This window comes from Oryctolagus cuniculus, chromosome X (genome assembly GCF_964237555.1).
Source record: "Oryctolagus cuniculus chromosome X, mOryCun1.1, whole genome shotgun sequence".
Lineage (NCBI taxonomy): Eukaryota > Metazoa > Chordata > Mammalia > Lagomorpha > Leporidae > Oryctolagus > Oryctolagus cuniculus.
The window spans coordinates 129,523,129-129,547,821 of record NC_091453.1 but is presented as its reverse complement, the minus strand read 5'-3'; the positions used below and the strand labels follow the sequence as shown (position 1 = coordinate 129,547,821).

Genomic DNA, 24,693 nt, shown 5'->3' with positions numbered 1-24,693 from the left:
AAGACTTAGTGAAGAGGCAGCAAGAGGGCAGCCACCTACAAACCAAGGAGAGGCCACAACACTGCTTATACCTTGATTTCAGATTTCCAGTCTCAAGAACTGTGAGTAAATAAATTTGTTGTTTAAGTTATCCCGTGTCACTTTGATATGGCAAAACTGTATATACCAATGATCACAGCAGTATTAGTCACAATAGCCAAAAGGTGGAAAAAACCCAAGTGTCAACCAACAGATGAATGGATAAACAAAACGCAATATACACACACAAGAGAATACTAGTCAACCACAGAAAAGAATGAAAGTTTAATACACATTACAACATGGATGAACCTTGAAGACATTCTGCTTAGTGAATTAAGCCAGTCACAGAAGGACAAATATTGTATGATCCCATTTACAAAGGTACTTCAATTTTTTTGTGGAAAATGGAATTAAGAGAAGTTTATTTTGAAGTAGCATGCATAATTTTTTCATAATATGCATTTTCCATGAATTTTTTGAAAGACGCTTATATGGAAGGTACCTAGAATAGGAAAATTCATAGAGACAGAAAGTAGATTAGTGGTTGTTAGGGGCCAAAGAAGAAAACAGGGGGTATTTAATGAATATAGGGTTTCCTTCTAGGATAATGAAAGTATTTTGGAACTAGATGAAGATGATGATTATACAGTATTATAAATACACTAAAGGACAACGAATTCAGCGCTTTCAAATGGTTAGTTCTGTGTTAGATAAATTTTGCCTTCATTTTTTAAAAAAATGGCACACCCATATAAAAGCAGAAACAAAAACAAAACCCAAACACACACACACACACACACACACACACACACATGTGCTACCAGTAACATGCAATGTTGAAGTCCATGGTATTCTACTATGGCAATTCAAGTCTGATACAGAGGAAAAAACCTGTTCATATATGTGTGTGCACGTTTGCTACCCATGATATGTACATGCATATTATAGAACAAAAATAATCAAGCACGAACCTCACCATCTCAACTTACCAGTGCAAACCGATGTCCAAAGCTTATCCATTCCTTTTCTATGAGAGCTTCAAACCCTTTAATAGTCCGGTAATAACTGTCCAACATCAGCATAGACAGGGACGTGAGCTGGGCCGTTCGGTCCCAACCATCGCTGCAATGCACCACCACAGAGGTTTTCCCAGACTCTATTTTATCAGCAATCCTTACTGCGCCAGCAAGAAGCATCTTCAGGAAAGAAGGCATGTTAGACCAGGCCACATTCTATCTTGATCATGGTATGAAATAATTATGGGAAGAACTTTGGAAGTTCTGGTCAATAAACCAAACAAGCAAACCATGCGATAAACTGAGAATCACTAGGAAACACCAGCATCACATTAAAAAAAAAAACTGACATCAAGAAAAACTATAGGTGCTGGTGTTGTGGCTGAGTTGGTAAAGCCACCACTTGTGATGCCAACATTCCATATGGGCACCAGTTCATGTCGTGGCTGCTCCATTTCTGATCCAGCTCCCTGCTATGGCCTGAGAAAGCAGCGGAAGATGGCCCAGGTTCCTGGGCCCCTGCACCCATGTGGGAGACCCAGAAGAAGCTCCTGGCTCCTCCTGGCTTTAGCCTGGTCCAGCCCTAGCCATTGCAGCCATTTGGAGAGTGAACTAGCAGATGGAAGATCTTTCTTTGTCTCTTCCTCTCTAACTCTTACAAATAAATAAATAAATATAAAAAGAAAAAAGAAAAAGAAACACTATAATAGTAAGGTCCTTTATTAAAGGGCTAAAAAGGTCGTTTTTTTAAAGATAGAATCTTTTTTAAGATTGATTTATTTGAAAGACAGTTACAGAGGGCAGAGAAAGAGAGAAAGAGAGAGAGAAAGAGAGGTCTTCCATCTGCTGGTTCACTCCTCAAATGTCTGCAATGGCCAGAGCTGGGCTGATCCAAAGCCAGGAGCCAGGAGCTTCTTCCGCGTCTCCCACGTGGGTATAGGGGCCCAAGCATCTGGGCCATCTTCTACTGCTTTCTCAGGTAATACATAGCAGAGAGCTGAGTCAGAAGCGGAGCACCAGGGACTCGAACTGGCACCCATATGGGATGCTGGCACTGCAGGTGGCGGCTTTATCCACTACGCCATAGCACTGGCCCCTACAAAGTTATTTAAAAACCTCATCTGAGGTAAGCATTATCTCCTTTTTACTATTTCACAAAAGCCTTCCCATAAATTCCACAGCTTGGATGCTGCCCGTGAAAACTCAGAAAGCTCATGTGAACAGCAAAGATGTACGTGTTTATGATGCTGAGAAACCATTTGGAGATATAGGTATTCAGGGCTTAGTTGCAAAGAAGTCCAAACCAGAAAGCACATCATATAAAAGACTGAACCTCTTTTACCCTTATATATTCCAACCAATGTGTCCCATCTATGTTGGAGAGCCACCGGGCCTCATCGATGGAAGGGTATACGATCTCCTTTAATTTACGTAGTGACTCTCTCATCACGTGAATGTTGTGGATCTCCAAGAACATGAGTTCTGCATTTGGGTAAGCACTTTCACTCTCATAGCCTCCGCCCTTCGCCTGTGAAAACAAAAGATCGACATCACTTCATCTGGAATGAACTTTTCTATTACTTCTAGTGCTACCAGGTATAGACCACTAAAGAAGCAACTCATCTTTTAATAAATTTCCTATATTCTTGTGTAAGGTTCCTAGGGCAGTCAGAACCCAGTATCATAAATTAGGTGGCTTATGACAAGAGAAATCTATTCTCTTCCTGTTCTGGAGGCTAAAAGTCTGAAATTAAGGTGTTGGAAGTGCCAGACTCCCTCAGAAGCCTCTAGGGGAAGATTTCTCCTTGGCTCTCCGAGTTTCTGGACATTCCTGGCTTACAGATACTCTAACTTTTGCTTCCATTTCCAACTGGCTCTCTCCTCTCTGCTTGTGTTTCAGTTTCTTCTCTTCTTATAAGGACATCTATCCTCCTAATTTAGTATGATCTCATCTTAACTTGAAAACATTTACAAAGACCCTAATAAGTCACATTCAGAAGTACTAGGAGCAGACTTTAACATATCTTTTTATGAGGACATAACTTCTAACAATTCTCCCTTACTTATTATTAGTTTTTAAATCATTAGCAACTGGATCTTACTCAAGGAGAATCAGGTTTGAAAAGGTTCTGTTAGTGGCATCTATCTAAGTAGAAAAAGTGGTACTGCCACAAAATTTCTGTTTAATAAAATCATTTGGAAGTCTAAATTTTTTTTATTCTTTAAATTTTTTTAAAGACTTATTTTATTAATTTGAAAGTGCTACAGAGAGAGGTAGAGTCAGAGAGAGAGAGAGAGAGAGAGGTGTCTTCCGTCTACTGGTTCACTGCCCAAATGCCCACAACAGCCATAGCTGAGCTGATGTGAAGCCAGGAGCCAGGAGCTTCTTCCAGGTCTCCCATACAGATGCAGGAGCCCAAGGACTTGGGTCATCTTCTACTGCTTTCCCAGGCCATAGCAGAGAACTGGATTGGAAGTAGAGCAGCTGGGACTCAAACCAGCACCCATATAGGATGCCAGCACTGCAGGACAGGGCTTTAACCTGCTGCACCATAGCATCGGCCCCTGGAAATCTTTTTACCACAAAATATATGTAAGCAATTTAAGCAAAATACAAATGTAACAAAAAGGGGATACAACTAAACTCTGGTGATCTCATAAGAAAACATGCCCTGTAATGACTTTGTATTTTATAGCAGTCAATATTCAAAACACATCTGTGACAAGAAAGTAGAGAAACTGGAATTCTATATATATTACAGGTGGGAATATAAAATGATGCTGTGGAAGACAGTCTGCTGGTTCCTCAAAAAGTTAAACACAGAATTATCATATGATCCAGCCATTCCACTGCTGGGTCTGCATGCCACAGAACCAAGAACAAGTATTCAAAGAAAAACTTATACACAAAAGTCAAAAGATATAATCAAAATGTCCATCAATGCACAGATAGACAAACAGAATGTGGTCTGTCAATATGATGCAATACTTGGCCATAAAATGAAGGGAGTACTGATGCTACACATGGATGAACCATGAAAAGATTACACTAAGCCAAAGCAGGCAGACAGAAAAGATCATATATTGTATGATTCATTACCTGAAATGCTCAGAACAGGGAAATCCACAGAGACAGAAAAAAGATTATTAGGAATGGGCAGTGATCACAAATGGGGATAGAGTTTACATCTGGAGTGATGGAAGTGTTCTGGAATTAGACTGGGGTGCTAATTGCACAACACTGTACAACACTGTGAATGCACTGGCAGTTACTGGATTGTAAACTTGGGAACTGTTTGTCATGGTGCTACAGTTTATCTCAATAAAAACAGAAAATGTAAACATCTGTAACCCCAAAGACCATACTCTTCATTTAGTCTCCAACCATTTACTGAATGCAGGTGAATGTCTGACCTTGGGGTAACAAACAGACAAGTGGATACCCTGGTCCTCCAGGTCTAGTGGGGTGCTCAGGGCAGAGGGGTGAGGGTGGCACAGGGTGGTGAGTCCTCTGCTCTAGTAGAGAACAGGAGGCACATGGAACATATGATCAGGTCTGGCAATCCAGAAGAGGAAACAGCACAAGACAGGGAGGAAGCCAAGAAAATTCAAGGCAGTGGGGCCATTATGTGCAGCTTCCCAGAGATGGGCAAGGATGTAGCTTTCTAAGAATGTGGAAGTTCGGCAGAGAGACCACTAAGGCAGTGTCAGTAGAGATGAGAGACGAGGTCAGAGAAATGTGCCAGGGCTGGATGGCAAGGGGAGGGGATCAGATGGTAGGAGAAACACTGGCCACACTGGGGAGAAGGGACTAAAGGAAGAGGGTAGCACCTTTTGTGGGGAGACCAGCACAGATATGGGCAATTATCTGGCTGAAGGAACCATGGTGGAGGTAGCAGAGCAGAGTGACATATCTGATTCGAAACAGTCAAGAAGCAGGACATGGTGGCTAATGAGAAAAGTGGAAGCTTATAACACAGGTGATAGCCACGATTCTAGGCAGGGCAACCTGAGACAGTGGTGTCATTTACTGAGATACAGACTACTGAATAAGGAACATATTTTGAATGTAGTATGCATCAAATGTTTGATTCCTGTAAGAAAAGTCAAATGGAATTATCTATAAGCAGTAGGATGTACAGGTATGGTGCTCAGAAGAAAGGTCTGAGCTGTGGATATCAATGTGGAAGTCACTGGCACATGGAATGATAATGGAAGACAGAAATATGGTATATGGTGCTGCAGGACAGTGTGTTAACTTGAGGAGAGAAGTGTAGGCCACAAACCTGAAAAAGGCCAATATTTAAGAAATATGAAAAAAAAAAAAAAAGACTCAGAAGAGCACCCAGAGGTTGATGAAAAAATACAGGAGAATGGTACTTTGAAAAGAAGGTACTCTGGTGCCGGCATCGTGGCGTAGCAGGTAAGGCCACTGCCCGCAGTGCGGACATCCCATATGGGCGCTGGTTCTAGTCCCGGCTACTCCACTTCTGATCCAGCTCTCTGCTATGGCCTGGGAAAGCAGTGGAAAATGGCCCAAGGCTGTGAGCCCCTGTACCCACGTGGGAGACCTAGAGGAAGGTCCTGGTTCCTGGCTTTGGATTGGCGCAGCTCCAGCCATTATGGCCAACTGGGGAGTAACCAGGGGATGGAAAGCCCCTCTTTCTCTCTCTCTCACTCTCACTCTGCCTCTCTTTCTTTCTCTGTTTAACTCTGACTTTCAAATAAATAAATCTTAAAAAAAAAAAAAAAGAGAAGTTACTCAACTATGTCGAAAGCTTGAGAACAAGGAAAATAAGCATGAAGGTATCTGGTGAACTTACCAAGAACAGTATGGGCAGAGAGATGGGGATGGGAGCTAATTTAATGCAGCTTAAGAAGTGAGCAAGGAGGGGATGGTGTTGTGGCACAGCAGGTAAAGCCACTGCCTATGATGCTGGCATTCCATATGGGTGCCAGTTGGAGTCCTGGCTGTTCTACTTTCAATTCAGATCCCTGTTAATGGCCTGGGAAAGCAACAGAAGGTGGCTCAAGCCTTGGGCCCCTGTACCCATGTGGGAGACCTGGAAGAAGCTCCTGGCTCCTGGCTTTGGCCTGGCCCAGCCCTGGCCATTGTGGCCATTTAGGGAGTGAACCAGCAGATGGAAGACCTCTATCTCTGTCTCTTATTCTCTCTGTATAAATCTAACTTTCAAATAAATAAATAAATCTTTTTTTCTTAAGTGAGCAAGCAGCAGGTGAGGAACTAGGGGTATCAAGTAAACAACTCTTTCAAGAACTCTATCTGAAAAAGGTAGGAGAACAGCAGCAGTAGCTGGAAGGGGATAAGGAATCGAGGGACAGTTTATTCATTTAGGTGGGAAAGATCTGATAGGAAGGAATCAGTAGAGAGGGAAAGGCAAACAATTCCAGAGAGAAAACAGCAGGCAGGAGACAGAATGCAGAGCACAGGCGGCAGAATAAGATGGGGTAGAGTTCCTGTCTGATTGACTGTTCCCTGTGAAGAAGAAAGCAAGGTCAAGTGTTGAAAATGATGGGGACGACTAGGCAGGGTCTACATACAAAGAGACAAAGGAGGCTAGAGGTGGTTGGGCAAATCTAGAATTGACCACAGCATTGAAAGCCCAGCTGATTCCATACAGCACAATGGATCCATTCTCTATGTTGTAAGCTTTTTGTTGTGGAACATGCAGCAGCCAAGGGTGTGGGCATGGGAAAGGCAGGCAGGTACACTGAACTGGGCCAGGAAGGGAGGACTTCAGGAGACATCTACTATGTACCAAACCATGTGTCAGGGAGAGGAATGGTTCCTCGGGAGTCAGAAATGAGTGGGGCAGAAGCGCCAGGAGGGGGTAAACTGAGGCTCATTCCAATCAAGCATTTCAGCACAGATGAAGCACTTGGTAAGAGTTAGTATTAACTGGAAGAAGATATTTAAAGACACTTTGTTGTTTGGAAACTGATTATTAAAGACATGAATAAGACAAAAAATCATCTGAAAACAGTTATAAAAATCAAAAGAGCATAAGTGGCTACCCTATGCCAGGACACAGAGAACAAGTACCTGCAGGTCTCAGACAGAAGAAGGGAAAGGGAGTAAACAGGGAACTCTACCTATACCCCAACAGGAACAGGGTGATGTAGTTCAGAAAGTGCTGAAAGACAAGGACTTGCTGGCCAGATCTCTAAGGAGGACAGAACAGCGCTCCCACGAGAAGCTGGTGATAGTGGGACACTGTTTCTCACCGGTACCCAAGTCCCTAAGAAGAGGATGACAGCAGTGGCAGTGGGGCCATCATCAATCTTCATGGGAAAGAGAAACCCAAATACTCCTTGGGAAGCAGCCATCTGAGGGATGGACTTAGTTTCCAGATTTCAGTTCAGCTCTTCACGCTTGTTGACAGCCTGCTCCTGGCAAGCCATTCCAACAAGCTCTTTGCCCATTAACATGCCAATCTTCCACAGCAGGGAATGATTCCCACGTGTGATGCCACAAAGTGGTAGAACAGGTTCTTACACTGGCAGACACCAAAGTCCGTAAATCTTCCTGGCTTCAGACCTCCCCAGGAAGCTCCTCCTTATTCTGGCTTCTAGGACATCACCCCTCCTTCCTTACTCATTCCTACCACTTGTGGCCCTCTTCCTTCACTGAATCTTTCTTTCAATCTCCAGAGACAACATCTCTGTGCCTGGTCCCTGCTCAGGAGACCTAGGCTCCTTTGGTGTCCACCACCCAACATACTGCTGGGCCCCCATCTCATCCTCCAACCTGACCATTTTCTGAGCTCCAGAGCCTTATCTTCCCTACACAGGCTCCTGGAATACAACAGGTTACAACTAAATTCCCAGCCTCCAACTAATGGGTTTGCTTTCTGAAAAATTAAATCTGATATAAAAAACTTCAATACCATCACTCTGCCTTCACAAACGAGCTGGAAATTTTCCATGTAACATGCAGTGATGCTTGCCATTAGGTACTCTAAATGCTGTCACTGCACGAAGAGAGGATCCTGACCCACCATCCAGTTAGCGCTTCACTCCACAGTTCTGGAGCAGCTATTCCATGCCTGGTCCAGCCTGCAGATTCATGTGTGCACAAGGGTCTCACAGTCCTTGCTGCCAAGGAGCTGAGGGCCAAGCAGCTAGACACACACTGAGCAAAGGACACAAGCACGCTGAGGGTTACAAAAAGGCAGATGCAGAGCGCCCACTGCACAGGAGACCTCTCCCACTGGAAAAGGCCTCCTGAGGAAGTGACATTCAAGGTGTTACCTAAAGGATCGGGGAGTGGATAGCCATGGGAGCAATGGCAAAGACTCTGACATAGCTCAGTACCTTCTCTTTTTCAAAATATTTTCCTTTCTTTTCCCCCCAATCTATGGCTGCCCTTATCAGTGTGTCTCTTTTTCTTTTGACTTTATATCCCTTAAATGTTGCCCTTCTTCAGGCTTCTGGACCATACCTCCCTCCTCTTACTAAGTTGGACAGTTGGCCACATCCATAATAGGTAACAGCTCTTCCCTAGACTCAGATTAGGGAGGTAGAAGACTGCCTTTCTTGAAGATTTGTGGTTAGCAATGGGATAATCACTGAGGAAGAAGAAGCAAGCTAACAAGAGAAGCAAAGTTGAAATCACACTGAGGGCAGGGTGGCCACACCTTTTTACATCTTCCTTCTTGCCATTCTTTTTTTTTAAAAAAAATAATTTATTTCTTTGAAAGAGAGAGAGAGAGGCGCCAGCACTGTGGTGTAGCTAGTAAAGCTGCCACCTGTAATGCTGGCATCCTATATGGGAGCCAGTTCGAGTCCTGGCTGCTGTACTTTGAATCTACCTCTCTGCTTATAGCCTAGGTAAGCAGTAGAAGGTGGCCCAAGTCCTTGGACCCCTGTACCCACGTGGGAGACCTGGAAGAAGCTCCTGGCTCCTGGCTTCAGATTGGCCCAGCTCCAGCCGTTGCAGCCAATTGGGGAGTGAACCAGAAGATGGAAGACTTCTCTTTCTCTCTGCCTCTATGTAGCTCTTTGCCTTTCAAATAACTAAATAAATCTTTAAAGGGGGTGGGGGAGAGTTCGATCGATCTTCTATCTACTGGTTTACTCTCCAAATGGCTGCAACAGCTGGGGATGGGCCAGGCTGAAGCCAGGAGCCAGGAGCCTCATCTGGGTCTCCCACGTGAGTGCAGGAGCCCAAGCACTTTGGCCATCTTCCACTGCTTTCCCAGGTACATTAGCAGGGAGCTGGACCAGAAGTTGAGCAGCCAGAATTTGAACTGGCACTCATATGGGATACTGGCATCACAGGTGGTAGCTTAACTTGCTACACAATGCCAACCCCCTTTCTTGCCAATCTTGTGAATGATGTGCCTCATCACACCGTTGGGATAGGTACTCATGCTATCTAGAATGCCTTGCCTGTCTCTGCCCACTCACCATGCAAAGGCAGCTCAAATGTTCCTTCCTCTGAGAAGCCCTACCTAGCTGCACAAGCAGGGCACACTGAACTTATACCTCCTATATAGAGCACCTTTTCTTGTCTTTTTATTTCCCCAGCCCCTTCCCCTAGAGGAGCTCATTAGATGTGTGCCACCCAAGTGCCATTTTACAAGTAGGCATGCAATGGTGAAAGGCTGTCACCTTCCTAATACCTGGAACTACTTCAGGAGAGGGCATAGGCCTCTGAGTGTCAGATGCCTGCCTGCAGCAACACATTATTGGAAAGGCATTCATGGGACACAGAAATAGCTCAGATCAGAGCCATTTCTGTTTAGAGTACTTGAGCTTGGCCACATAGTTTTAACTACATACAAAGGGCCCTACCCTCTTCAGCTAGAGGGGATCAAATGGGAGCTGCTTACATAGGTGTTCATATCATGGTCTCACTGTCAACTGAGGTACACTACCACAGCTTCATGTGAGGTATGGAAACTGTACAGGAGCCCACCCCCTCCCCTTAACAGCAGTTTCATTTTCTGCATTTTAGTTATCCATGGTCAACCATGGTCTAAAATATTGAATGGAAAATTCTAGAAGTAAACAATTCGTAAGTTTTAAACTAAGAGTGATTCTGAGCACCATCTGACTATTCTTCAGTCATGAATCACCCCTTGGTCTAGCACATCCACTCTGTATATGCTGCCTACCCGCTAGTTACCCAGTAGCCATCTCAGTTATCAGATCAACTGTCTCAGAATCACAATGCTTAATTCAAAGTAACCCTTATTTTATTTAATAATGTCCTCAAAGTTCAAGAGTAGCAATGCTAGCAATTCAGACACACCAAAGAGAAGCCGTTAAGTGCTTACTTTAAGTGAAAAGGTCAAAGTTCTCTACTTAGTAAGAAGTGACAAGAAAAAATATCATCCTGCGGTTGCTAAGACCTACATTAAGGATGAATCTTCTCAAGGTCACTCTAGTTTTGCTGCTGCATTCTAACTGCAAAAGTTATGGCCAGTATGTGTGATTAGTGCTTATTAGTTAAGGTGAATAGAGTATTAGATGTGTGTGTGTATATATATATATTTTTTAATTTAAGAAAACAGTATATACAGAGTTCAGCACTATCTGTGATTTAAGTCATCCACTTGGAGTTTTGAAAGGTTTCCCCCATGGATAAGGGAAAACTACTGTATATTTTCAGTTTTACCTGGCTGACTCCATTCTAAGAATGGTTTAGAATAGATATGAATTAGGAGCCGGCACTGTGGCTCACTTGGTTAATCCTCTGCCTGTGGCGCCAGAATCCCATATGGGCGCCAGGTTCTAGTCCCGGTTGTTCCTCTTCCAGTTCAGCTCTCTGCTGTGGCCCAGGAGTGCAGTGGAGGATGGCCCAAGTGTTTGGGCCCCTATACCCGCATGGGAGACCGGGAAGAAGCACCTAGCTCCTGGCTTCAGATGGGCGCAGCGCCGGCTGGGGCGGCGATTTGGGGAGTGAACCAACGGAAGGAAGATCTTTCTCTCTGTCTCTCTCTCTGTCTATAACTCTACCTGTCAAATAAAAAAACTATAAAAAAAGAATAGATATGAATTAATCAAGCAATCACTATATTTCTGAAAGAGAATTCCAAGGGCTTCATGACAATTTTATTAAAATACTTACTAATCACTTGCATGAAACTTCTCTTTCTCAGTCTTGTCTTAAGATATTCAACAGACAAGATTGTGAAAAAGCAAAGACAAGACCCAACCTCTATGAGACACCAAATTTGGCTATGAACTACTTGGAAAGATTCTAACTTCAGGTGTTGAGGAATTTAACAAAATATTCTAACTGCATACTGATTTACAGACAGTAAATAAGAAAATGTCCAATGTCTCTGCAAAGTTATCAAGAAAGTACCTTGTTGGTATCAGCGACACTGTTTTGTCGGGCATCAAAGATGATCAGTTTGTGTGACTGTGCATTGGCATCCATTATTGTTTGCAAGTATTTTTCATCTTCTTTGCAGCGCTTATCATTGGGACCCACAAGCGGCTGGCCGCAACGGGTAATTGTTGCCTGACTTTCCGGATGAATCCATGACAACACCTAGTGTTTGCAAGCAATACATGCTCTAATTACTCGGTAGGAAAGAAAGTTCACATCTTAAGCACTCTCTCTTCTGCAGTTTTGCTCAAAGGTGAGAGCTGGCAATCTAATCACTGCATTATAGTTGCCGTGGAACTCAAGGTTTTGGTCAGGCCGAACTATACCTCACAAGATGAGCTCTAAGCATTGCTTTCTACCTCCAAAATTCTGGGTTCTGAGCAAGGCAAATCTCAAGTCAAACTATTAGTAAAATCTATCCTTACTCCTATTTGACTGACTCATTTTCTATTGTCTAATTTAGACAGAAACTTTTTTTTTTTGTATCTCAGTGATAACACATGTGGCAGACTGAGGATAAAGTGAATATATAGTCCCTAATAAAATCTAGCACTCTGTCACCAAGTGAAATTTCCCTCTTGTGGTCAAGTAACTCAGAATTATACCACATGCAAACTTCAGGTTCAAAACAATCATTGCCTGGTTTTGGCTATTATTTTTGTTATGGTGTAACTCCCATGTATCTTTAGCATTTCACTCAGCATCTAAAAAAGAATGTATTTTCTCTAGGATGATTCAGCAAAACCAGTGGTGTACACTGTTAATGCAACACTATGCTGTTTCCTATTATTCTTTTCTTATACTCTATTAAATTTTGAGAACATAACTTAGGCTCCCCTCATACTTAGCGATAGGAAATTATACAAAAGGGAGTCACAACACAAAAAAATTTTATAATTAGGTATTTCTTGAGAATTAGATATGTTCTGAATTTTAATGATTATTTTTCTACTTTCCATTTTGTGCACTTGATTCTTTTCCATCTTGCATCTTTCCTCTTAGATTTAACACAGTACATGTTCCTATTTAAATGACAATTTTACTACTTACAGGGACTCTGCCTTTTGCTCGAAAGGCTGCCACTTTTGAAAGGTCATCATCTTTCACACTAGTTGGCACAACGATGACAGCAGGGTAGGTGTCACAAAACTCATAATTACTGTTTATTTTGGATATTTTCCAACTCTCATTGGGCAGGCCCTGCAGAGTATTAGAGAAGGGAGAGAAACATGATTTTACACTTTGAAAAACTACTTAGCATAAACCACATCCACTTCTTATCTTCAAGTAAAATCCATTTATAATCTGTCATTCATTGTTACTTAAAAGTTAATATACATATTTAGCTGGTACAACCCATTTCCTTTCTAAAAATCTAATGAAGTCCATGAATTTCCACACAGTATTAAAAATGGAAAATTCTACACTGAATCCCAGTTCTATATATTTTTGTCCTGTTTTCTATAAAGAATGAATAAGCTTAGAGTTGTCTGAAAGTACACCTGAAACTCCCTTAGAAACAGAAACTTCTTGTAATTGTCTAAAATAAAAACTATAAAACATTATACCAAATATAAGGTGGAGACAAAGATTAAATGTCATTACAATAAGATTTCACTGCAATAACTTGATGTTCATAGTGCACTGAAGCGCTCTGAGACCCAGGCACACCACATCACAGTGATGTAGTCATACCAGATGTTCCAAATCTAACTTAAGTGAGCAGTTTAGATCCTTACACAACTCTCTAGCAAACCACCTAACAAAAATCATCCAGCCGATTTGGTTTTCAAGCCCCTCTGCTTCACTCCCACTTTGTCCTCTGGGAAGAGGACAAAGTAACAGGGTCAAAGGTTTGGCCCAGTAGAAGAGAGCATTCACCATGAGAGTATTTCAGGCATGGAAAGCCAAGACACTCTGGGGGAAAAAAAACCTAAATGAAAGATCTCCACGAGTGAGATCCCAGTGGAAAGAATGGGTCATCAAAGCTGGAGGTACCTTTCTCTGAAGGGAGGAGAGAACCTCCACTTTGACCATGGCCTTGTCTAAAAATGATCAGAGTCAGTGAACTCAGGGGGCTTCCATAGCCTTGGCAGCTCATGACAAGAGCCTAGGGTGATTACTGATGCCATAAACAAGAGTGTCAATTTGTTAAGTCAACAACAGGAGTCACTGTGCACTTACTCCTCATGTAGGATCTTTGTCCTTAGTGTGCTGTACATTGAGATTTAATGCTATAACTAGTACTCAAACAGTATTTTTCACTTTATGTTTCTGTGTGGGAGCAAACTGTTGAAATCTTTACTTAATGTATGCTAAACTGATCTTCTGTATATAAAGAGAATCGAAAATGAATCTTGATGTGAATGGAAGGGGAGAGGGAGTGGATAAGGGGAGGGTTGTGGGTTGGAGGGACGTTATGGGGGGGAAGCCATTGTAATCAATATTCTGTACTTTGGAAATTTATATTCATTAAATAAAAGTTAAAAAAAAAAGAAGAGAGCATTCAGGAGATGTAGAACAAGCTCGAGAAGTTACACCTATGTATAGCTTGTTTGAAACAGTTTCTTCCCCTCCACTATGCTTCCACACTTCTACAAACGAAAACCCATTATTTTGATAAGCAAAATACTTTACCTGTCTCTTATATTCAGACACTGGGTCATAAACTTTCCAGCCATTAGTCGGAAATTTTTCTTTATAGCTGAATGCAAATAGTGCCTAAATACATAAACCACAAAATATTTATCATCATTTCTTTTTCATACCATATACCTAATGGTAAAGCTTTTCATTCTGAAGTGAGTTAAATATATAAAGGTTTCCATTTTAATCTGTAAATTTTGGAAGAAATAAATTGGTTACTTTTTGTAATTGTCACACAGAACTGACAAACTAAGTAGTCTAATATTAATTACCAGCAGAAAATTACATAATCTCTAGACAAAGAAATAATTAAACTTAAGATTTTGGACTCCTAGAAAAGCATGGAGAAAGGTTTACTTTGGTGTACTTACCTGTCCATTGGAAAGAGGAAAAGCATGTTTGTTAAGGTTTTCAAATATCCCTAGTTTACGCTGTTCTTCCTGTTTATAAGCCAGTCGCAAGTTTCTCATATCCTGTTGAAAAATTAGCAAAATCCAGTTTTTCAACACGTATTGAACACCTCAGACACTATGCCATAAATAAAATATCTTACCCATTTCTCATTGTATACTCCATCTTGCTCCAACTAACAAAAAGCAATTTAACAAAAATACTTCTAATAGCTTTTTTAAAATAAAGATGTATTTATTTGAAAGTCAGAGTTACACAAAGAGAGAAGGAGAGGCAGAGAGAGTGAGTCTTCCATCTGCTGGTTCACTCTGCAGTTGGCCTCAATGATGGGAGCTGTGCCAATCCGAAGCCAGGAGCCAGGAACTTCTCCCAGGTCTCCCATGCAGGTGCAGGGACCCAAGAACTTGGGCCATCTTCTACTGCTTTCCCAGGCCATAGCAGAGAGCTGGATCCGAAGTGAAGCAGCTGGGACTCGAACCGGTGCCCACATAGGAAGCTGGCACTACAGGCAGCAGCTTTACCCACTACGCCATAGCACCGGCCCCCTCCAATAGCTTTTTAAAAATTGAATGATGGATTGGAACAAAGGGGAGAGGATGTATGTGGAGAAAAAAATCATCAGATGGAACAAAAAAAGGTCTGTACACAGAAGCTGTGCCATCAAAGTGCCATACACTGACTTGCTAAAGGCGTGCCACAGTATTACATGTGTACTTTAAGCTGCTCAAAAAGCCAGTTACAGAATTAACACAAAAGAGAAGTGTAAATTTTCCTGAACATTCACAGAAAGGACACTGCATCACAGCCCTCAGTAACATCTTTATGGCTATAAAATGTTTCTCAAGATCAGTTTCTTAAAATGTCCCCCAATGCAAGCTGATGGCAAAGGCCCAAGCACAAACCAGTAGGAAGGATCCCATCAAAACCATCTCTGATGGTGTTATTTCTTCCCAGGATGATGTTTTCAGCATTGCCCCCAACCTTTTAAGACTATGTCCTTGTTAGTTAAACACAAAAATCTTATTCTTTAACATTATTTGAAATTTGAAAATAAATATGATTGTAAACAAACTAGAGAAAAAGCAACTTAGGAAGCAAAGTTATTTTTGTGATATAATTTATAACAGCAAGAGAATGGAACTAGCCTAAATGTCCATCAACGGGAGCCCATTAAACATCTTTAAAGATAACGAGAATTCTAAAGAGCTGTCAAAAATAAGCAACAGGAGCCAGTGCTGTGGTGCAGCAGGTAAGGCCACTACCTACAGTGCTGGCATCCCATATGGGCGATGGTTCGAGTCCTGGTTGCTCCACTTCTGTTCCAGCTCTCTGCTGTGGCCTGAGAAAGCAGTAGAAGATGGCCCAAGTTCTTGGGCCCTTGCACCAGCATGGGAGACCCAGAAGAAACTCCTGGCTCCTGGCTTTGGATCGGTGCAGCTCCAGCTGTTGCAGCCAATTGCGGAGTGAACCAGCAGATGGATGACCCCCCTCTCTCTGCCTCTCCTCTGTGTAACTCTGACCTTCAAATAAATAAATCTTAAAAAAAAAAACCCTAGCAACAACTCTAAATGTATCGACAATAAAAGTTCTAAGACATATTATCAATGGTAAAAGGGGTGTGAACATATAATACACTACCATTTATGTCTGCAAGCAAGACTACACACATGCTTAAATGTACAAGATTATCTATGGAGGGGTACACTAGAAATTAGTAACAGTGGGTGTTTGTGGTGGACAGAATCGTGTGGCTTGCTGCTGGGTACAAGGAGACTTTTTTTTTTAAAGAATTTATTTATTTATTTGAGTGGTAGAGTTAGAGACAGTGAGAGGAAGAGACAGAGAGAAAGGTCTTCCTTCTACTGGTTCACTCCCCAAATGGCCACAAAGGCTGGAGCTGGGCCGATCTGAAGCCAGGAGCCAGGAGCTTCTTCTGGGTCTCCCATGCAGGTGCAGGGACCAAGGACTTGGGCCATCTTCTACTGCTTTCCCAGGACACAGCATAGAGCTGGATTGGAAGACAAGCAGTTGGGGCTAGAACCAGCGCCCATATAGGATGCCAGTGCCGCAGGTGGAGGATTAACCTACTGTGCCACGGCACTGGCCCCGAGGAGACTTACTTTTCAATATATACAGCTTTTGTACCACTTAATCACCTGTAAGAAAAATAAACCCCATACTGCACAAGGCTATTACACATGAGCTGAGACAGCAAGGAGCATAGCCTTAGTAATTCCAGACTAGAAAACATTTAAAGCAGCTGTTAGCAAATGCTCACCTGAGCCATAACAATATCTTTGTAAAACTGCCACAGGACACCTGCCTAAGCAGCATAATTTCCTGACACACCCTCCCTCCAAGCTGCACGGGCTAGGCACGTTCGCCTATGTGAACGGCTCAAGAACCGCTCCAAGAGAAAAGCAGTGCAAATCAAGGAAGAGCATGTGCAAAGGCACTGGAGTTACATGAGGGGTGATTAGGAGGCGAGTATGAACAGCTGAAGGAACGCCAGTGGGACCAGATGGCAATGATGAGGAGAGGGCAGCTGGATGTGACGCCGTAGAGGAAAGGGAGTCAGGCTCAGATACACAGGGTCTCCATAAGGAGTTCCTCCTTCAGCTACTGGATACTGAGAAACTATTCAAGAATTTATGAGAGGGGCCAGCACTGTAGCACAGCCAGTAAAGCCACTGCTTGCAGTGGGCGCCAGTTTGAGTCCCAGCTGCTGCACTACCAATCCAGCTCCCTGCTAATGGCCTGGGAAAGCAGCAGAAGATGGCCCAAGTCCTGGGGCCCCTGCACTTGTGTGGGAGACCTGGAAGAAGCTCCTGGCTTTGGATCAGCCCAGCTCTGGACATTTCAGCCATTTGAGGAGTGAACCAGCAGATGGAACACTCACTCTCTCTCTCTGCCTCTCTGTAACTCTGATTTTCAAATAAATAGATAAATCTTTTTTTAAAAAAAAAGTTTATGAGAAGGGGAATGACATCTCTCAAAATTGCAGAAGAAATCTGTAACTGCTCACCACTGTCCTACTTGGGAAGGACAGGCACACTTTACCAAAGGAGACAGCTGCTGGGTAGCATCTAAATGAGTCTAGGAAACCAACAGATTCATGATCTGAAAGAGGAAAGGACTCTTGGAAAAAATGGATTCAATGGTAGTTTAGGGCCAACCAGAGGGAAGATTTGATCCAAGTAAACGGATCAGCAGGAATCCAGACCCCAAATCTGGAAAGGGCCTTGATGATTGTGCAGGCAGGATCTCCTTTCAGGTACTTTACATGGGCCTTAGTAAACCGTATTACATGATATGAAGTCACTGAGAATAAAGCACACTGATTAGCCATTTTTCCTGACCATTATTAAAATTTCCTGACCATTATTAAAATCTCTACTTAACTCATTGGAAGCAAGGTACAAAATAAAAAATAAGGTCAAGCTGACAATCCCAACATAGCCAAGGAACTTAATAATTTTTAAAACCACCAACTAGGAAAAAAAAAACCCAAAACGTATTGATCTCTGCTTTCCACTTGAGTTCTCTGAGATGTAACAAATAATGTCAGCACTTAGGTTATAGGTCATGTTAATTAGAAACACTTCGACAGGAAAGAAAAGGTTTACTTTGACATGTTACACAATGCTTTGAATCTGTTGATAGGAGACTTCAAGGGATCACTGATCTGCAAAAATTCTGCATTACTAACAGTACAAATCAGTCTTACTGTCTGAAAACCGTGCCCAAGGAGTCAGATAAATTTCTGAGCTGACTGCTCCCTTTTAGCCTTCACTTGTGTTTATCTTGTACCTTGCACACGATCTCTATACCACAAGAATTGTCTCCGTGGCTCTGTACTCCAATCTTCTCGACTCTGCTGATCACTCCAAGGGGAACATCAAGGATGAAATGTGGGTCCTAGGTTTAAAAATTAAGATTAATGGCTGTCGAAGTCAGTCAACAGAGCTTTCATATTTTAAGTCTTTAGTAGTTACAAAATACATTTGCTTATGGCATTTTCTTTGTCCCAGCTAAGAAACTGGTCTTATTTACAGCATGCCTTATGAAGTGTACGCTGAGACTACAATGGAACTACCCCTGTTGGCTTAGGTGGTACTTCAACAGACCATTCGCAAATATGCATATTTTAAACACTCACCCTCTGGTTAATCTCAGGGTGATGGGATTTCAAGGGGACTTTTTCACTTTCTTCTTTGGGTATTATGCAGTGTTTTTAAAAAGAAAACACACTTTTAAAACTCACCCTCTCTACGTTTTTGAAGTACATCTTAAAGTCCGTCACTGTCAGGGTTCCACTCACTGCTCCCATGAATGGGCAGATATACATGACATCTTTCACTGAAAGAAAAAACCCAAAGCAGCAACTATTGACGCAGACTTGTGCTTCAAAAATCTTAACATGAGTATACACAAAAAAGTATATTTGTGATTTCAGTTTTCTAGGAATTTTTAATTTTATAGAATTTTACCAATGGTTTCTTTAAATAAAAACATAGATGTCTTCTATTTGGATTTGCTACTTAACGAGGCTTTAAGTCAAAGGTCACCTAACACCATTCTGATATTTCTTCCTACAAGCAGCTAACAATTTTGTGTGTGATAAATTAATCATGTTTACAACTAACTAAACACTGAAGACTCTGAGATACCATTACATAAATTTCTGCCACTTAAAATTAAGGAAAATTAAAGCAGCCCACTACTTGTGAGAGGTCCTCACAGAAAATCACCATTATACCACAGCCTCATAAAAGCTCAGAAAAGGATCAACGTAACTCAGCAAGGAAGCAGACAGGGAGAGTGAGAATGGAGGGAAGAGAAAAGAGCAGGTTGTTAAAGGCTGCATCAAAAGGTGCAGTGAGGATGACAGAACGAACACAAGATCAGAGAAGCTGGCAGGCAATGGAAAAGAAGTGCCTTTGTAGGACATTAAGGCATTATTATCATTATCCTTACAACATAATTATTTAAGCAAAAATTAGGACAGTGTATTGTGGGGCTTAAGACATAAGTAAAATAAAATGGATAAAGATAGGAAAAAAGACTGAGGGGACAAATGAAAGCATAGTACTGTAAGGTCCTTATCCAAACATGAAGTGGCATAAAATCATTTGAAGATAGACTTGAAGATAGGTATAGCTAATATGCAAACAACAGAAGACAAAATGGAATCTTAAAAAGTACTCAAAACAAAGGAAGACTGGAAAAAGAACAAAGAGCAAATGGGACAAAGAGAAAAAAATCAAGATGGTAATTTAAAGTCTAATTATATTATTAATAAAATAAAATTTAAATGATCTAAACACCCCAATTCAAAGGAAGAGACTGAAGTGGGCATTTCTCCTAGCAGTTGTGACATCATTTACGATGCCCATGTCCACATCAGAGAACCTGGGTTTGACTAATGGCTCTGGTTTCTGATTCTAGCACCCTGCTAACGCAGACCCTAGGAGGCAGTGGTGATAGCTCAAATAATTGAGCCATTACCTCCTATATGAGAGACCTAGATTCAGTTCTCATCTTTGGGTTCAGCCAGCTTTTGTTGGCATCTGAGGGAGTGAACCAGTAGTTGGGAGCTCATTCTCTCTCTCTGCCTCTCAAATTAGGAAAAAAAAATTAAGGCTGAGGCTGTTAGACTGGAGACAAAAGCAAGACCCAAGTTTTTGTGGCCTAAAATAAACCACTTTATGTAGTAAACATACACAATTGAGAACTATGCAGCCATATAAAGGACAAAATTCTGCCATTTATGGCAACATGGATGAAACCAGAGATTATGTTAGGTCAAATAAAACAGGTACAGAAAAATAAATACCACATGATTTTACTCATCTCTGAAATCTTTAAAAAGCTGAGCTTATAGAAGTAGAAAGCAAAATAGTGGTTACGAGAGGTAATAGGAGGAGGTGAGAATGAGAAGAGACTGGTTAATGAGTACAAGATCACAACCAGATATGACGATAAGTTCTTATGTTCTATTATACAGAGGATGATCATAATTAACATTGTATTATATAATTCAAAATAGCTAGAAAAGAAGATTGAATGTCCTCATTACAAAGAAATGATAAATTTCTAAGATGACAAGTATCCTGATTTGATCAGTATACAATGTACAAACATACCAAAGCATCATACTGTACCCCATAAAGATGTACAATTATCAACTATCAATAAAAATGTTTAAAATAAACAATAAATATACAGACACAAATAGTGTGAAATTCAAAGGATGAAAATAGGCATGGGAAATTCAAAAAGTTCATGGGAAATGCATTTTATGAAAAATCTATGAATGGATTTCCAAATTCTTTGCACCAAAATAAACTTATCTTTTAATTCAATTTTCCCCAACCTTTTAAAGTACCCTTACATATGTTAATACTAACTGAAATAAAGCTGTAATGTATATAACAATATCAAAATATCAAACAGGATTTCAGAGCAAAGAATATCACCAGAAATAAAATAGTTCTTTACATAATAATGAAGGGGTCATAAGAATCCTAAACATTTATATACCTAGTGACAAACCTTCAAAATTCATGAAACAAAATGGATGGAACTGCAAGGAAGAACACACACCCACTATTATAGTCAGAGATTTTAAAACCCATCTCTCAATAATTGCTAGAAGAAGTAGACATAAAATGAGTAAGGACACAAAGATTTGAAGACCATCAACAAACTAATTGCAATCATTAACCTAATCACCATTCGTATAACACTGTATTCAACAGAAAACACATTTTTGAACAAAGAATGTACACAGAACATTTACAAAGATTTCTGAATTTACAAGGTTTGTGAAATATCAAAAAATATTCAAGTCATAGAAAGTATGTTTTCTGAACATAATGGAATGAAATTAGAAGTCATTAACAGAAGAAAATTTGGAAAATACACAAATATGTCAAAATCAAACAATATAATCCTAAAATAATCCACAGTCAAAAAATAAATCTAGAGGGGAATTCAAAAACATTTTGAATTGAGGGACAAAAAACTAATGTCATGATTGGTGAGATGCTGCTAATCGGCACTTGGGAAAAATCAAATGCCTTGCACTAGAAAAGAACAAAGGTCTCAAATTGATAATTGCAGCTTCTACTTCAAGAACCTAGAAAAAGAAAAGTGAATTAAACCCAAAGGAAGCAGGAGACAGGAAATAAACACCAGAGTGCAAATCAATGAAATAGAAAACAAAGTAATGAAATCAAAGGCCAATTCTTTGAGAAAAATCAATAAAATTGATAAACTCCTAGTCAGACTGGGAAAAATAAGAGATGACACACACATTAACAATATCATATGTGATAAAGGTGAGGTCACTATACATATTACAGATAAAATTTTACAGGTAAATTAATAAGGGAATACAATAAAGAGCTTTATGAAGATAATCTGACAACTTGGGTTAAATGAATAAATTCCAAGAAAGACATAAACCACTAAAGTTTACTCAAGAAGAAAAATACAGCCTAAATAGTCCTATAGACACTAAAAAAGAAACAATGTTATTAAAATCTTCCCACAGAAAAAACTCAAGAGCTAAGTGGCTTCACTGGTAATTTTACCAAATACTTCAACAAGAAAACTCAAGAAGACAAAATAATATCCAATACAGTCTATGAGGCATGTATTACTCTGATAACAAAATCTTACAAAGCCATTATAAGAAAAAAACAGACTGGTATCAATCATATAAATATTGATGCAAAACTTCCAAATAAAATCTTAATAAACCAAATTAAACAATATGAGGATACTTCAGAAAGTTATCGGAAAATGGAATTAAAGATAAGTATGTGTTAGTGCAAAAAATGGAAATACATGAGCATGGGGTCAACTTCAAAAAGTTTAAAATTATGCATGCCACTCTTATCCACTCATAGCACAACTGACTACTTACTAAAGTGCCTAGAAGTCTACCAAGGAGGGATATGGGAACCCTAATGCCATTACTTTTACAATCCTGAATGGCAATACATGCCCTTTTCTTGCACAAAAATTGTAATTTTTGGAATCTTACAAGCCAATAAAATTTCTTTGCCAAGTTCTCAAACATTTATTAAAATATGATACATATCTTCTACCTATTTTCCTTAAAGGAGTCCAACAAAGCAGTAAACTAACATTACACTGAGTATGTAATCAGCTTTTAGTTCATCAGGAAAAGTTGGGCCCCTCTTCTGTTGGCAATGCCATTTAATACTGAACTGTAGCTTAACATGATCCTTTACCTCTTAAGGTCATGACAACACTAAGGAGGAAGAATAAACATGGTTCATTTGTCCCCTAATTTAATTGGCCTGGTTGATCTTTAGCATATACATCACCTGTGTGCACAAAGTGCCATTTCACTTTATGGATCTCTCTATAAACTTACCAATGGCCTTAATCGATTCTCCTGGAAAAAGTGGAGCTTCCTCCATCTGTGCCAGCTTATTTCCATCCCTTAGAGCCTGGCAAAAAAACAAAATGGGAGTAAATCTCACTTTCCATCTGTATACCTGAGAAGAATTCTGGTGTTCTGTGCTCTTGACTTAAGGCTACAGAAGCGTGCAAAATGTATGCCCTCCCTCCCCTTAAAAGTCAATTTCAAAGCTCAGCATCACAGGACATCATGCTGCATAATCTAGCAAATTGTTACAACATATTTAAATTCCACAGTTAGAAAGCATTAATACAAAAAATGGCTTGACATGACATATACATACTGTAATCACTACACAGACAGCTATTATAAGGTGCCTCCAAAATTTGGAAATAGGTCAGAAAAAGGTTACCTTCTAATCATGACACTAACACAAATAAAAGTCATAGTAGATGTGCTTGCTTAGCTAGCTATAGAAATGACCTAGCCTATAAGATAGTTTGGGAAACCCTAAAGTCTAATTAAAACAACTAGGGAATCATCTCAGGACAGTGCAAAATTAAACTTCTGGGCTTTGGGCTGCATTCAACTATGCATGCGTGTGTGAGTGGGTGCGTGTGCACACAGTGTACGACAGGAGACATGGAAAGTGCAACTGTCAGTGTTTACTCAATCCAGGCCCTGACAGAGTGTGCTCTCATCTCATAGACAAGAGTACAGGTTGAGCATCCCTAATCCGAAATCATAAATGCTCCAAAATCTGAACATTTTGCATTCCAGTGGGGCACTACAAGAAGAAAATTCCACACGTGACCTCATAAAACAGGTCACAGTCAAGATAGAGGTATACTAAATAGATTGTATAAAATGTCCTCATCTATGTGTATGAGGTACACAGGAAACATAAATGAATTTCCTGTTTAAACTTGGGCCCCATCTCCATAATATTTCATTATGTACGGCAAATATCCCAAAATATGAAAAACTCTTAACCCCAACACTTTCTGGCCCCAAGCACTTCAGATAAGGGATACTCAATCTACTGTGGAACAGAGTATTTATCAGGTATCTTCCAAGCCAATTTGCTTTGCACTAATCTCATGCTCACCTAGAAAACTGCTTATGACTTACTATGTTTGCAGGCTACAGTGATACTAGCAAAAAGTTCCCTTGTATGGCTGTAAAGATACATGTCCACATTTCTGAATAATCGGATTGGCACTGTGGCCCAGTAACAAGTCTCTGGTAAGCTTGGTTGGATAGTGCGGTAACTCAGGGGAGATAAGAAAAAGACATTCTTGAACTGCAAAGCAAAGGACCAAAGCCTGAACTTGGGGCCTGTTTCAGAGTACTGCCACACTGTGAGATGCTGCCAAGGAAACCAGTCACTTTAGCTTTGGCATCTCTGAAATAATGTGTCATGAATAAGAATAAGGTGATCAAAATTCCAGCAATTGCCAAGCTGTGTTCTGTAGAGCATTAACTTCCCAAAAGATATGAATAGGTCTTTTTTTTTTTTAAGTTTTAGAAATGATAGCTAAAAAAGTAAAGCTGTTTTTTTCTATTATTTTTTCAAAGTGAAGCAAGTCTTTAGTGTGTTAATGTACACCAAATCAGTAAAATGGCACTAGAGTATAATACAATTCTCATACATATTTGATCAAGGACTGCTTTTTTCCCAGAATACTTGTTAACATTGGGAGGCCACTAGCATGCAGTGGAAAAATGGACTGGACAATACTAAATTTTCAGCATAATAATTGCAAAGCAAAATACTTAAAATGGGTATTTTTCATAACTCTAATCTAAATTATTGAAAATTCAAAATAATTATTTTT

The 24,693-nt window shown here is 40.5% G+C and overlaps 1 protein-coding gene across 6 annotated transcripts in view; it reads right to left on the bottom strand.

Annotated features, from left to right (window-relative positions):
• Nucleotides 1–24,693, bottom strand: part of MTMR1 (myotubularin related protein 1) — a 77,183-nt gene that overhangs the window by 25,984 nt on the left and 26,506 nt on the right. For all 6 annotated transcript variants that reach the window (XM_070067220.1, XM_017350861.3, XM_070067221.1 and 3 more), the window contains 9 exons: nt 22,868–22,943; nt 18,722–18,816; nt 18,268–18,375; nt 14,418–14,519; nt 14,038–14,121; nt 12,451–12,600; nt 11,374–11,562; nt 2,380–2,565; nt 1,011–1,217 (listed from right to left, as the gene is read on the bottom strand). In XM_070067220.1, coding sequence (XP_069923321.1) covers nt 1,011–1,217; nt 2,380–2,565; nt 11,374–11,562; nt 12,451–12,600; nt 14,038–14,121; nt 14,418–14,519; nt 18,268–18,375; nt 18,722–18,816; nt 22,868–22,943 — 1,197 coding nt within the window. The remainder of the gene's footprint in view (nt 1–1,010; nt 1,218–2,379; nt 2,566–11,373; nt 11,563–12,450; nt 12,601–14,037; nt 14,122–14,417; nt 14,520–18,267; nt 18,376–18,721; nt 18,817–22,867; nt 22,944–24,693) is intronic.